This window comes from Meriones unguiculatus, chromosome 18 (genome assembly GCF_030254825.1).
Source record: "Meriones unguiculatus strain TT.TT164.6M chromosome 18, Bangor_MerUng_6.1, whole genome shotgun sequence".
Taxonomy (NCBI): Eukaryota; Metazoa; Chordata; class Mammalia; order Rodentia; family Muridae; genus Meriones; species Meriones unguiculatus.
In genome coordinates this window covers 16,187,615-16,202,762 of record NC_083365.1, presented here as the reverse complement: position 1 = coordinate 16,202,762, position 15,148 = coordinate 16,187,615, and the positions used below count along the sequence as shown (strand labels likewise).

General features: G+C 38.2%; 1 protein-coding gene across 2 annotated transcripts in view; it reads right to left on the bottom strand.

The window, feature by feature from the left end:
- Positions 1-851: 851 nt before the first annotated feature.
- Cops2 (COP9 signalosome subunit 2) overlaps positions 852-15,148 on the bottom strand; it is a 28,871-nt gene continuing 14,574 nt past the window's right edge. The window contains exons 4-13 of one of the 2 annotated variants that reach the window (XM_021655938.2): positions 14,504-14,629; positions 12,186-12,296; positions 11,994-12,071; positions 10,158-10,332; positions 9,503-9,681; positions 9,343-9,395; positions 6,945-7,042; positions 5,492-5,574; positions 4,116-4,174; positions 852-2,708 (exon numbers count right to left, since the gene is read on the bottom strand). In XM_021655938.2, the coding sequence (XP_021511613.1) occupies positions 2,564-2,708; positions 4,116-4,174; positions 5,492-5,574; positions 6,945-7,042; positions 9,343-9,395; positions 9,503-9,681; positions 10,158-10,332; positions 11,994-12,071; positions 12,186-12,296; positions 14,504-14,629 (1,107 nt within the window). In that variant the 3' untranslated portion in view covers positions 852-2,563. The remainder of the gene's footprint in view (positions 2,709-4,115; positions 4,175-5,491; positions 5,575-6,944; positions 7,043-9,342; positions 9,396-9,502; positions 9,682-10,157; positions 10,333-11,993; positions 12,072-12,185; positions 12,297-14,503; positions 14,630-15,148) is intronic. The other variant, XM_021655940.2, reaches the window with a different exon arrangement.

Sequence of the window (15,148 nt, the reverse complement as noted above, 5' to 3'; positions counted from 1 at the left end):
CTATATAGTCTTTTGATTAAAAGAAAATTGCTACCACTTTTGCCCTTTAAGTACCAAGAACAGATGTTTTTTAAACACGGACAAACACATCTTAAATAAAGTAACCAACAAACAGCACATGATACCAGCAGCAACCGTGAAAGGGGCTTTGACTACCCCATGAAATCAGGCTCTTACCTCCAACACAAGCACATTCATGTGTGCTTACAACAGCTATATTCTCACATGAAAAAGTTATATCACTTTACGACATGGGGATAAACAAACTATTTTATGCTAACTTAAGAGCAAGAGCAAAACAGAAATTAGCTCTTGCAGTGCATACGCGAAAGTGCTGCAGAACATCAGACTGGTGTAGTTCAACCACGTTTAGGGATGGAACAGTGAGATTTCAACTCTAGGACATCGGCTGCATGGAGAGCCCTTCAGAGGAAAAGAAATTCTCAGCTTGCGGGAAGGACTGACACAGGAGGCGGGCTGGCCGCGCCGCGGAAGCTGCACAGAGCTTCAGGTTCCGCTACAACTCTAGGAGTCATTGCACAGTTGCCTAGCTCCCTGCAGGGTAACAAGCATGCTGCCTTCTAGAGGCTTAAGACACTGCCGTGAACAGCGAAGGCAGCACAGGGCTTGGCACGCCAGGACCTGACAGTACACGCCCCCGAGAGCCTTTGCGTCCTGGTTGTCACATGCACACACCTGATTGAGGCACAGAAACTCGTCATTTTTATTTGGGTAACAAAGGGTCTCCAAATTGTGTTGGAAAAATAAATCCTAATTCATATCACTCCTGTATAAAACGTGAGCACACTTTTCACAAATGATTTACGTAGAAGAGAAGAAAATACACATACTTTTATAATATCTTAAACGTTTTATTCCCTACCATTGACATTTTATCTTTCGTCTTCTTTCAGTTTTCTACAATTTCCAACTTATATCTGTATTTAATACTGCTTTATTCTGCTAGACATTAACTGACTTCTTTCCTAAATCTAAGGATTATATAGTTTTAGTATAAATATATATCACATATTTTCGTAAAATTTTGACAAAACCAAATAAGCATGCCTTGTTTTAAGTCCATGCTCTTTCTACTGTTTATAAAATCTGATTAATGATCAAAATTCTTGGCCGCCACTCTTCAGTCACACAGTCTTCCTCCTGCACTGCCACTCACTGTTTACATAATAATGCGCAATAGAAAAACCAAGGACATTATGTTAATCTTAGTTCCTTCTTTTGACACTGTATGATAATGTGAACTTAAAAAAAAACCAAAACCCAAATACATCCAAAACTCAATACATTCAAATGAGCTGAGTTCTGTCACCATCGAAGGCCACAGTTCATTCTTAACTATACTGCCACTGCACAAAACACTTTAAAATTATTTTGGGATTGCTTTCAAAACCAGCTGCATATTTTCTGCATTATCCAAATTTAGGTATTTTTTTGAAACTGGTATTTGGTGCCACATAAGGGTGAAGACACACACACTTGTTAATACTCTTTTCAAACAAGGTATAAACATAAAGTTAGTAGCACGTTACTTAAATTAACTTTGACTGCAATTCTCAAAGAGCAAACCCAAGAGGCTTTGGGCAATGGTTGGTTGCTGGCATGGTCACGATGCAGGTAACATTCACTTCGCTGTCTATGTCTGGCATATTTGTTTAAAGTGACATTCTGGGAGTTAATACGTACTCCTTTTAAAAGAAATACCATTCTTTAAAAAAAAAAGTCTTAATCCTTTAAAGTATCACTGTCAAAACAAGTGCTATGCAAGGGCTCTGTTAGAAAGTAGTTCTTACTTTACCAATGAACACTAATTTTAAAAACCTGAAAGCAAACAAGAGACTTTGCTCTCAGGCCTTTAAATCTTAACTGAAGACAAAATACTCTGAAATTTCTAAGGTACTAAAAAACAAAGAGCAACCCCAAATGTAATAAAAACACATCAAGAAGCAAACTACAATTTCTGAGCTGCACTGTTTATTTCGCTGCTTGAGCCCTGGGTGACAGTGTGCCACTGCAAGTGCGGTCGGCTAACCTTGACTAGCTGCAGGGACAGAAACAGACGGACACAGGATGGAGAATTGACATTTGCAAAATGCAGCAAACATTTTCATTTGTACATGAGAAAAGGAAGTGTTCAAAAGGGTATGAATTTCAAGTTATTGCAGGTTATTTGTGAGAGAATTTCTGCAGGTACAACATGTTTAAATTTAACCAACAGTAGCGTGTCAGTGTATTTAAAATCATGACAAAAATCTTCTCTCTGGTCATGTTGCCCATGACAAATTACTATGGTGTTGTATGTTTAGGGCAAGATGTCAACACAGCATAAATCCCATGGTGTTTTGGTTTTCTTCTGGAGATTAAAGCTGTTTTTCTTGGGATAAATGCAGCAGCAAAACACAAACCAGTTGATCAAAAAAGCACTTCTGCCATAACTCCAATCACTTTCAGGACACACCAACCCACAGGAGTTTTGCCTTTCCAGTCCTTAAGGATCACATCTCTGCACTGTTGCCTTGAGCATGTCTGCAAAGCTTGCTGTCCGTTAAGCCAGTTTACTGACCACAGCCTGGTTCAGAGAATTTAGTTGGTTGGTCCATTTATCTAGTGCAGTATATCGGGCACCACCCCTCTTCTGATGATCCAGTTCAAGAAGCTGGTTGACTTGATCAATTCGGCCATGAATAGTGCTGGAAACAAGTAAGAAAACAAGGTCTCCAGTCATCTCTGCTAAGCACATTCACAGACCACCACATCACCAACTAACATGCACACCACAGCCAAGCAAAACACCATCAACACACACAAAATAAAAAACCCAAACCTGCTTTCCTACTTACAATAAGTGAATTTAGTTTTAGTTATAACATTTATTGCCTTATTAAATTCTTAAAACACAGCAGATCTTGGCTCAGCTACCATTCTTCACGAGACTGGCAGGTACATCATGAAAGGTAATGACACCTCCATACTTTTAAAGCATATCAAAACTGTTTTGTAACAGACAGTGCTTATACCCTAGTTATGGTGGCACTCATCTTTAATTCCAGCACTTAGGAGACAGAGGCAGACAACCCAGCCTACATAGTAAATCCCAGACCAGCCAGAGCTACAGAGTGAGAACCTGTCTCACAAACAAACAAAAGGGGGGGGGGTGCGGAGAAAGGAGAGTGAAGGGGGAGAGGGAGAGAAACTATCCAGAAAATTATCATTGCATACATACAAACAGGTGTGTTTATGCCACAACACGCACTTGGGGTTAAGAGTACAACTTTTGGGAGCTGGTTCTTTCTTTTCTCCATGAGATCTTGGGATGTAGCTCAAGTTGTTAGGCTTATGCAGAGTGCTTTAACCTGCTAAGCCATGTTCCTGGCCCAGTAAGTAATTTCTTAGTAGTATGTAAGCCATATACAGAATGAGAAACCTTTCTAAAAAATGACTTAGAACCTTTCTAGATCATGTGTTCAGCATTTTCATTCATTTACAAAAGAAAGAAATCACTATGTATTCTATGATAAATCTACAACTGAGTGGCTTTCCTTGCCGTCACTGTTCAAAGTTTATGGTTAGTGTGGTATCTGAAAGAAAGTGGTTCCCACAGGCTCATACACTGAATACTTAATCCCCAGTTGGAGGAACTATTTGGGAAGCATTAGGAAGTGTGTCACAGTGATGAGCTTTAGGTTTCAAAAGACTTAGAGACATTCCCAGTGACTCCTTTTCTGCCTCCTACTTGTCAATCAAAATGTGAGACCTCAACTATGTCTCTGCTCCATCATCATGAAGTCTTCCTCTCTGAAACCACAACCCAATTAAATGCTTTATATCTAAGTTCCCTCAGCCTTGGTGTTTTATCACATCATCCTGCAATTTTAAAAATTTTCCCAGGGGGTTGAAGATAGGGGTCAGTGCTTAAGAGCACTTGCTGCTCTTCAAGAGGACCTGAGCTTAGTCCCAACACTGATGTTTAGTGGCTCACAACCATCTGTAATTCCAGCTCCAAAGGATCTAATGCCCTCTTCTAGTGTTCACAGGCACTTGCACTCACATACACATAACACACACAATTAAAAAAAAAAAAGCATCAAAGTACTTACTTATCCAGTATGCATTGCACCAGCAAGCTTTCCACATCAGCTACGTCTATGTTTAGCTCCTAAGACAAAATATTTAATTATATAATTCTACTAGTTAACATTAAAAATGAATTCATGATTATATAATCATATAGCTTTAATTTATACCACTGAAAGGAAACATTAATAAAGGAGGTTAGTGTTAGTTATAACATTTATTACCTTATTCAATTTATTTTTTCCCCTCTTTTCTACAACAGTGATTTAACCCGGCCCCCACCCCCCACTAGGCAGGTGCCCTCTTACTGAACAACAAACCCATTTATGAAGAACATTTTTTCCTGATGATCCTGGGTACTGAACCTAGAGTCTTGTGCAAACACTATACCACTGAGCTATATCCCAACCCTCTTTCCACATTTAAGATAGGGTTTCAATAAATTAGCCGGGCTGGCTTAAATTTACTCTGTAGCCAAGGTAGGCCTTGAACTCACAATCTTCCCACCTAAGTCTCCTGAACAACTGAGATTAGACGTATATGCTTCCAGGTTTGCCTTGAGATTTTTTATTAATTTATTTCTATTTTATGTACACTGGTGTTTTGACTGCATGTATGTCTATGTTTCAGATCCCCTGAAACAGGGGTTACAGACAGCTGTGAGCTGCCATGTGGGTGCTGGGGACTGAACCATGGTCCTCTGGGAGAACAGTCAATGCTCTTAACTGCTGAGCCATCTCTCCAGCCCGTGGCTTGAGATCTTTAACAAATCTACTATTCCATCGGAGTGTCCTGTAGGTGAGCGCTCTGCACCAAGTGCCGCCCTCAGCCCTCTTCTACCACTGGGGTGCACGCCTACCGCGTTGGCAGAGCTTGGAACTGAACCTTTATTATCACTTCACTTGCTCTGCCTGCCAATGAGTGGATCTTAGAAACCGAGAATTTGTAATGTCTCTTACACATTAAATCTCTTTTCTGTTAAAGCAATTTACATCAAGTAACACTAAAAAAATTCACATTAGAATTTAAAGCCCTGGCTCGGCATGGTGGCTCAAACCTGTAACTTGGCACTTGGAAGACAAAAGAGGGCAAAAAGATTAGGAGTTCAAGATCATCCTCAGCTATACAGTGTTACATGAGTTCACACATACGTGTACACACACTACACACATACACACACACACACACACTATAAATGAAGTTAGCCTGGGCTACATGAAACCCATGTCTCAAAAATCCAAAGTAAAGTCTGAAAGTTATAGTTTACTTTAAAAAAAAAAAAAAAGAAAGAAAGAAAAAGAAAAAAGCTACATGTACAAGTTAGTCACTTTTAAAAAAGTGAAGATAAGTATATTGCAATTGTAGGCACAAATCATAAACAACTAATATCCACAAATACCTTAGAAATAAAAGGAATATGTATTCTTGTGTAAGGCTTAATTAACTTTATGAGCACTTGTGTTCTGATGTTTCGTAAAAGCTCTGAAAGACAAAGAGAAAAAAACATTTGTAACTGTGAATGTCTTTAAGACTCAAGTAAGTACAAGCCATATTAACTAACTACATGATTTACCTTACCAAACCATTTTCCTTTGTAAAGACACAGGGCATTTAGATTTTGAAAAGCCAGGCGTGGCGAAAGCACGTTCTGATGAGAGGCTCTCTCTCCCAGTTTCTTGCTCTCTAATTATGCTGTAACTCTCCTGAAACAGTTTTCTCTTCTCCACATTCCACTGTGCATCATTTCCTTAACATTTAACACAGCCGAGAGGCTGACTCACTTGCCGAGTGACTTGTCCTAGGGCTCTCAGTCTAGTGCGCTACATCTCACACTTCCATTAACTCCATACCCTCACCATGCAGCCCCAGTTGTTTCAGAACTCAGAGATGCATCTGCTTCTGTCTAGTTTCTAGTGCTGGGATGAAAGGTAAGCACCACTATGCCTGGCCCATATACAATTCTTCACACACAATTGTCTTTAAAAAAAAAATTACAACTAGACTGGAGAATAGCATTACAGATAATGCTATTCTATTTCCTGTTTTTACAATGTAAAGTACCCCTCCAGGATCATAAAATAAAAATACCTATTGAACTGGGTGTGTGGCAGAATCAAACTAGGGAACGAGAGAACATGACTTCTGATATAGTCTTCAAAATTGTCTGATGCATTTAACATTTAAATATTTTCGTGGATTGTCAAAGGGTCGTTTAAGCATCCTCAATAGTTTCTCCCCCCTTCTCCCCTTTTCAAAGCAGAGTTTCTCTGTTAGCCCTGGCAATCCTGAACTCCCCGAGTTTGAGGCTAATTTCAAACTCAGCCGCCTGTCTCTGCCTCCTTGGTGCTGGGGTTGAAGGTGTGGGCCACCACTGCCCAGCTCTCAACAGTGCTTAACAGATGGAACACTAGAGCTGTAAGAGGCTGCAACACAGACACTGTGTCTGTCTGTGTTAATTCAGCAGAGCTTCTTAAGCTTTTCTTACTTATGCTAAGAAAACTTCCCAATGTTACCTCCCATTCTGGGGAAATCATCTTTACATCATCTATGGGTCCAATATATTTTTACAGCTTTTTAACAAACCGTAAAAGTTAGGTTTGACTCTAAGCACCAATAATTAAATCACAGCAATATATACATTAGAATAAAAAGGTAAAGAAAAATGAATGCCATGTACAGATCTGGTATTCATATGAAGCTTGCTAATGATTTATACAAGTTTCCTAAACCACGGCAGCACTTAGGAGAATATGTTTCTCCTTTGCCATGGCAATTTACTCCCATGTGACCCCATTAAAAGCATGTACTTGACAAGATCAAAGAAAAGAACAGAATTCAGCCAGCCAGCATACCTTCAATGTGTTCTCTTATGAACGGGTCATCCATGATGTTGCTGTGATTTGTTTTCAGAATCTTTTCAAATTCAGTGATGTCATTATTCTGATAGGCACTAACAGAAAAAAAGCATACATGTTGCCACATATGAAGTAACGTATCAAAACCTAACCCAGAGTCTACTTCTCAATGTTTATAGGCAAGAACCTAGGTTTATTATTGTTTCTCTCACAGAGGTCAAAATTAAATCACACATACAGTCTTCCCCCAAAAAAACATTTCCAGCACCAAATAAATAACCCCAAAAAACTTGAGTGATTTTTTTTGTTTATTCTAAAGGAAAGAGTAAAGCAATCTTTTTGTTTGGGAGGAGATGTCATACAGAATCATTAGTCATTTAAAAGAATCTCAAATCTTAGTTTTATTCAAAGTTGACAATAACAATGTTTATTGTATTAGTTGATGTGCATTTCTGGTCCCGGATCGTTCTTAATGAAAGAAACCAGGTTTCATGCACATTATTCAACAAAGGAGCTTGGCCTTAGCTTTCAAATACAAAAGTGTATCCTTTCTGAAGAAGATCCAGAAAATACAGCTTCCTAATTTATATCTTCTAGAAAGCTACCAGCAACTGCAAAAACTTTTCAAAAGGCTTGACTCTCAAATCTTTCTACCCTTAAAGTCCCACCAACCTATATAGCAGAAACACGAGTGACAGGAATGCCAAATGAGCACGTACAGAGGACACAGTGATGGAACCCCCTGTTGCAGAAGGCCAACGGCTGATTTATGTCTCTAATTCTCCTTAGGGATCTGGCAGCTACTCCAAACAACCGTGTAAGGAACTCTGAGATTGCTAAAGGTGCTGAGAAGGAAGAAGCCGACCTTCTGGACATGGCACCATTGAGTGCTTTATATGTAAGACATATCATCAACCACTCTGCACGCCCTCTGCTGTGCTTCCATCTGTTGGTCGCAATGTCACTTCATGTTAGGGGTAGGTGATCAAGTGCTTCAACAGCAAATATTTTCCTCTAGTCTGCTGGCAACTGACTAGGAAGATAAAATTAGGAAGTATTACTTTCTTACCTACCCCAACACACTGTAATGCACAACAGGAGGCTGTCTCCAAGTAGTGAAAACACCATACGCATATTTTATTTCACACTTGCATACACCTATATTTTAACTATAAGAGTTTTCCCCATGAAGTAGATTTTATTTTTATTTTTTGCTTTGACAAAAATGTATCATTACAACAAATTTTTTGAGTTCCACTACAGATGCTTCCCTGGAGTAACAAGACATAATAAATACAGCATAATTCCTACTTTGTAAAAGCAGTTCTTCGATGTATTTTATTATACTTAACCAATTTATATAACATTAATTTCTAATCAAAACTTTCATTATTGCCTTAGTTTTAGTTTAGCAAGCTACTGCTATAAACATATTTTAAAGGTATTCTTAATGTTAAACATATTTTTAAAGTATTTTAATGTTAATTTGTGGTCAAATCAACCCAAAATAATATAGCAAATATAGATAAGTTAAACCTCTTGAAAAAAGATTGGAGAAGTGCTCTTTCATAATTAAAATCAACCTGATTCAACAAGCATTAAAATAAATCTAAAATGTAAGTAAGCGATGGGAGAATTATTTAGCAACGCAAATATTTAGAGCAAAACTTCTCCCAAACACTTGCTTTTTAGTGCTAAAATGGAGCGTTCTCTCCTCACCGTGTAGCCCCAGCCAGCCCGCACCGGCCCTGCAGGCCGCTCCCAGGGCCCACCCACGCTCACCTCCTGGGCTAAAGGTGTGCGCCACCAGGCCTTGCCCCAAAAGCTCTGTTTCAATGCCATTTGTAACTTGCCGTCGGGACAGTGCGCTCTTTATGCTCCTTTTTACTGAAAATTGTTGATTTATCCTTGACCAATTTATGATTTAATTTAGACTTAAGGTAGGCAGAGGTATTAATATTGAGAAAGTTTTGAGACACTGACAGTTAAAACTGCCAGATATGTCACACACAAACACGTGGCTAATAAGAAAACAAGCAAAAAGTAAGTAAATAATAATTAAAAAAAAAAAAAGCCAAAAACAAATAAACAAGGAAAACCAAGGTGGGCCTACTGGAAGAGGCCAAGGCAATAGGATTTACAAGTTCAAGGCCAACTGGAAGGGGGGGGAACCAACATAAACAAAACAACAAACCAAGTAGGACTTTATACATAGTTCATGACTAATAGAAACAGAATAATGGCTTCAAAAAAATAAAAGACATGAACTTTTGTGCCTTTTACACAAACACACAAAAGAATATATGTTGATCATCAACTATTCTCTGCTGCTGTCTGTCCCTCCCCTCTGTAAGCCGCTTTAAAGGGGTTTGCCTTAGGGAAACATAAATCTTACCTTACTAAATTTGTCATTGCTAGAATTTCTGGATCATTCTTATACGGCTTAGCCTAACAGAAAAACAAAACAAAATCAAATTATCCACATGTACTAAAGAGTACCTCTTACTTCCAAAAAGTTAATCAGCTAATAAGCGAAATGAAGAAAGCAGACATACCTCTTGTGAGTCAAATGGATTTATTCCTGATTTCATTAGCATATTTGCTAAGACCAAATATTTTAAACAAGTGGTTCGTCTTGGGCTTCCTGATTCATCATAATTCTTGAAAGCTTCAAAAAAATCAGTGTGTGCCTTTTCAAATTCACCTTCTCTCAAGTGCATTTTACCACCACATTCTGTAAAGAGCAAACAGGAGAAAAAAAGGACATTTCCAGCTAGATAATAACAAGATTAACTTATGAAGACCAAATGAAGGCTACTGCATTGGCTTTTAACCGTATGTCCTGCACGGCAGTAGCCCGAGGTTTAACTGCATGCTCTGCAAGGCAATAGCCATCAGAATCCTAGGGTTTCCATCTTTATCTCATAAAGCAAGCTCACTGAACACCAGCTCTCACTGCAAATATTTATGGCTTTTACTGAGTAAGTAAGCTTTCATGTCATTACAACTCAGGAGGGGGACACCAATAATGTGACTTTTAAATAGTACCTTTTACTATGTGACCTTCTTAAAACTAGAAGCCATGCTAATTTCTCTCAGACTACTTTACGATTTTCATGTTTCACTATTTCCTGTCAGTACAACAGACTAAGAGCCATTCAGCCCCAATGACTCCAGATCTTTCCTCCTACCCTTCGCACCCAAACTTGCCTCTGATGACGCCCATGATCAGTGGGTGAGGGATGGCAGACTTGATGTGAAGTGATTGCTCATACAGCGCTTTAAGCTTTTTGTTATTCTTCTGGGCTGTGTACATCTGAATTTCCAAAGCATAGATTTCTAATAACTGGGTACCTTTTTTCAGGTCATCTTCTCCATCATCAGTCTAGGAAAACAAGGATTTTAGTAAAGACAGAATGCAGAGACAACTGAATAATTTTTATTAGTGTTAACTGGCAAAATGCATTATACATTTTTACTGCACCATGGCTAATTATATAGTGACCAAAGGAACCTTCATAGGTTTTTACGATATTGTTACTGGATAGGAAAAAGGGGACTAGAAATTTCTGTGTGTATAAAATATTTTAAAGAAAAAGAGAAAAATTTTGTGTGCATTGTATATGTGTATGCTTGTGCATTCCTGGGTAGGTCAGAGACAAACACTGGGTGTCTTATCATTTCCTGCCTTATGTCTTGAGATAGGGCCTCTCCGTGAACCTGAAGCTCACTGTTTATTCAGTTAGGCTGTGGCTAGCAATCATTCTTTGCCCCTGCTCCAGCACTGGGCTTACAGGCATGCATGGTCATGCTGACTGCTGTCAGTGGGTGACGTGGATCTGAATTCGTGCCTATTTAGCAAAAGTGTTCTTACTTACTGCACCATCTCCCCAGATCCACATGCTAAAATTTGGTTTGGAAGACCTTTGCTGCCAGGCCACCCGTCCTCCACATGGTCAAGGAGATAAGCGATCCCACAGTTGTCCTCTGACCTCAGCGCACACTGTGTGGCACACGCATGTTTGCACAGCCCACCCCCACTTAAATGCAATTTAAAAATAATGCAGTTTTACACTTTTAGCTAGGAAGTATATATACTAATGGTGTTCCTTCACAACTGCCTTCGATCCATAAATTCAATCAAAATGCACTTCCCGAATGCACCCAGGGAAATAAAATACACTAAACTTCCTCAATGCTAACCTGCTAACTATGAAGATGTTCTCAAAATGTGAGTCTTCCATCATATATGGCCTGCAGTCATACAGCTACAAATATTACTAAACAGAAGTTATACACACTAAACCAAATTTGTTGTTCATCAAGTCTTTGAACTTAAAATGCAGTTTAATTATCTACTAATAAATCATAACCAAATTACCATGTGTCTGTCTCAACATACTTTCTCTCACATTAGACACGTTAAAATATTTAACACCTAGCACAGCTTGTGCTATATTGGATTGCAGACATATACAACATCACTCCAAATTTTATCTGAGAATAATGATACAAATGATATACAAAAATATGCTATATATCAGAACATAAAATATCTTGTTATTTTTATTTATAAAATGATTCCCCATATTCTTAAAGCAATAAGTAAATACCAAGGCTTTATCTGCTCACTGATAACTACATCTTATTCCATAAAGGATAAGAATTGAAACTAGCATTTAGACAAAGTGGTTCTCAATATGTAGGTCCTGATCCCTTTATCTTATGATTCATAATAGTAGCAAAATTACAGTTAAGAAGCAGCAATGAAATCATTTTATGACCAGGGACATAGCATAAAGGGTCGCAGCATTAGGGAGGCTGAGAACCACTGCTCTAACTAATGCAGAACTCAGAAAAAGTCATTCTCAACCCCAAGCAAAGCCTCCTTACATAGCCCAGGCTGCACCTGAACTCATGATCATGATCCTTTAAAAACTTGTATCTTCAAATTTTATTTTTGGGATAATGATTGCACACAAGCATTTCTAAATAAACTATTATTTCTTCTTTATATCAAGAAAAAAAAAAGTAAGGAAATTTTACCTGACAAGACTGATGTAACTGGCGTAAAATTTTTTGAAGCTTTCCATATTCTTCTCGTTCTAAATATAATTTTCCAAGCTATAAAAAAATTAATCAAGATGAAAAGCTTTTAGTAGGAGGTATGTATACTTAGGGCACATCGCTCAAGGTACCCACCCACTCTTCAAAAGGAGGAACAAATGCAATTGTTACCTTTGTGTTTGTCTTAAACCACAGTCTATCATTCTTAGCATCTTTCAAAGCTTCCAGTGTTGTTTCATAAAATTCCTGCAGTAAATCCATCTGACATAAAAAATCAGAATTCTATAATTGTAAACAGCAAATTTGTACCTGTTAATAAAGTTAATTTGAACAAACTAAAAGTGCATCTTTGAACTTTAATACATGTAAGATACACTATTTGTTTCTTACACAAGTGTATTCTATAATCCAAAACATTAAGACCTCTTTATAAGTGCTAAGATATTTTTGCTTGTTTTGTAAAAACAAGAAATATATTTTCTCATGTAAATTACATGGTCATAAGTTCTAATACTGCAATTGTAATGTCTGTCCTGTCCTTCCTAACCTAGTCACTCATTTTATATCAATAGAATGTTATGCTATATTTTTACTAAATATACATACATTTTATTTACTCAGCCCTTACAACATTCTAGAAGAAACATGTGGGGGACGGGGGTGTCAGGGATACAAGGTTGGCCTGGAACTCTTGGTGATACTCTATCTTATCCTTCTCATGTAAATCCCCTCCTGGGATTACAGGCTTAAATCACATCTCGTGGATGTCTTAGAATAGTCTTATTTTTTTGAGTGTAATTTTAGCTGGTGGTTTAATCACTTTGTTAATCTGAATGTTGACTTTCCCCCCATAAAAACCATTGCTTTGCACCATCTTGAGTTCCTCTGCTCACCCTCCTCTATTTGGCTCCCTAAATCTCTATGTAACAGGGGAAAGAAGACCAGGAGAGCAGCAGAGTCTGACACTCTTGGGAAAGGCTGCCTGCTCACTCAGGGTTACTGACGACACTAGAATGCTACCCACACAGTATCTACTTGTCCTTTCAAAAGGCAAAAAGTTTTCACATAACAACATATAGAAGAATATAACCTTCAAGTTTAAAAATTATTCTATTTCCCTAACATTTGTCATAACATTTACAGAGTACCAAAAACATTTTTATAGCTCTTGTTTGTTAGCAACAGAAGATATTTTCCCACTTAATTTAGTATTATTTACTTAGATACAATGCCTCACGCAGTCCAGGCTGGTTTCAAACTCACCCTCCTTTCCAAGGATGGCCTTGAACCCTTTCTTATGCCTATGTCTCCACCTGTCAAGTCCTGAAATCACAGGCATGTACCACCAGCCACACTGGCCTCAAAGTCACTATATAGCAGAACTCTCACATGGAACTTATTTTACAACTTTTGCCATTAAGTGACAAGGCTTACTTTCTCCTATTCCCAGGAACAGATGTGGAAAATAAAAAGAATGACAACGAACTATCTCAACATCTTGTTAAAAAGAAATGTGTGAGTGTGTTTGAGTGTGTGTGAGTATGTATGTGTATGTGTTGGGGGTATGATTAGGCTGATTCTGAGAACACTGGTCAGGAACACAAAGAGAGATACTAGGTGATACAGAGAACATCTTGTTCAAATAGCAGAGTATAACAAAACTTAAAAATACAAAAAATTAAAAAAAAAGATCACAGGAGGAAAAAAAAGATGAAATACATAAAAACATCATTATCTTTGTTAACCACCACATTCTAGAAGAACCCATCTGCCTTGCCACCTCCCCACTATCAGATCACCATGTACGCTTGATAGAAGCATTTACAGAGCACCTACTGAGACTGACAAAGGGCAAGTTCTTCTCAAGGACTTTAATCTACTCAAATATTACAACTCATGACTGATGCTCAGTTAACACTCCCAATGGCTGGAGTGAAGGCTGGGGGTGCAACTTCAATGGGAATGTTTGTCTGGCATGCTCAGTGTCCTACGTTCAGATGCAGACACAATTTCATCAAAAACAGAGCTATAATAGCAGGCTCATGGAATCTGAATTGAATACTAGTCTGCCCAAGTTATTTACAGGCAATGTTTAAGGATTTAAAGATACTACTTAAAGAGATTGGCCAGATTTATTACCTTTAAATTTTAACTAGTACCAGAATAAAAAACAAAAAATAAACAAAAAAACAGAACAAATTACATTTGAAGCACACTACTAATTAGTAAAAAGGCCTTTTCTTTAAAATAAAATAAGCCCTTGACAAGCATGATGGCATATGCCTGTCTATAGCACTTGGAAGGCACAGAGGGGAAGTTCAGGAGCTCAGGGACACCCCTGAGCAAGAGCTAGTTAAGAGGCCAGCTTGGGCTACATGAGACTATCTCAGAAAGAAAAACACCCATCACAGTACCAGTACCCCAAACACACAGAACTGTTACTATAAATAACACAGTGACAGAATCAAGGGGAAAAACTCAAGTCTAACCTGTTTAGAAGTGGAGATATAATCAAGAATAGAATTAATGGACTTTTCAGAATAGTTCCTGGTGACTGCACTCCGAATATAGGTCAATAGTTGCTTATATCTGTTCATCATTTCTGGAAAGTTTGTCTGTGAGGAAAGAAAAATGCATGAGTGGAGACATCTGAGTGTGCTAGCCCTGTGCCCAGGACGACGATCGGCACACATTACTGCCCACTGAGGTGGACCTGGTACAATTCATGATATCCTCTTGTAAAGGAGGAAGAACAGTATAGCCACGTTCCGGTACATGCAAGATGACACAAAGGTCTGAATCCAGCCTACTGAACAAAAATTTGTACACGTTCCAAGCTTCAACTATTACTCTTTATTACATAACACATTTGATTAGAAAAAAAAAAAAAAAACAAAACCAAGACATCTATTAAACAAAAGCAGATTATAATCTTTCAAATGTTGTGGCTAACAGCAATGCAGATATCAACTATTTCTCCCTTAAAGAGTCACCCTAACTTTTTAATAAGAGTTACATATTTCACTTCCCCCTTGAAATAGCTGGCTTTCTAATGAAGTAAAAAAGTCTCTTTAAGTCCCAGAACTTATTTCATGTAATAAAATCATCCCAGGGATGTGGGGAGGATCTGGGAG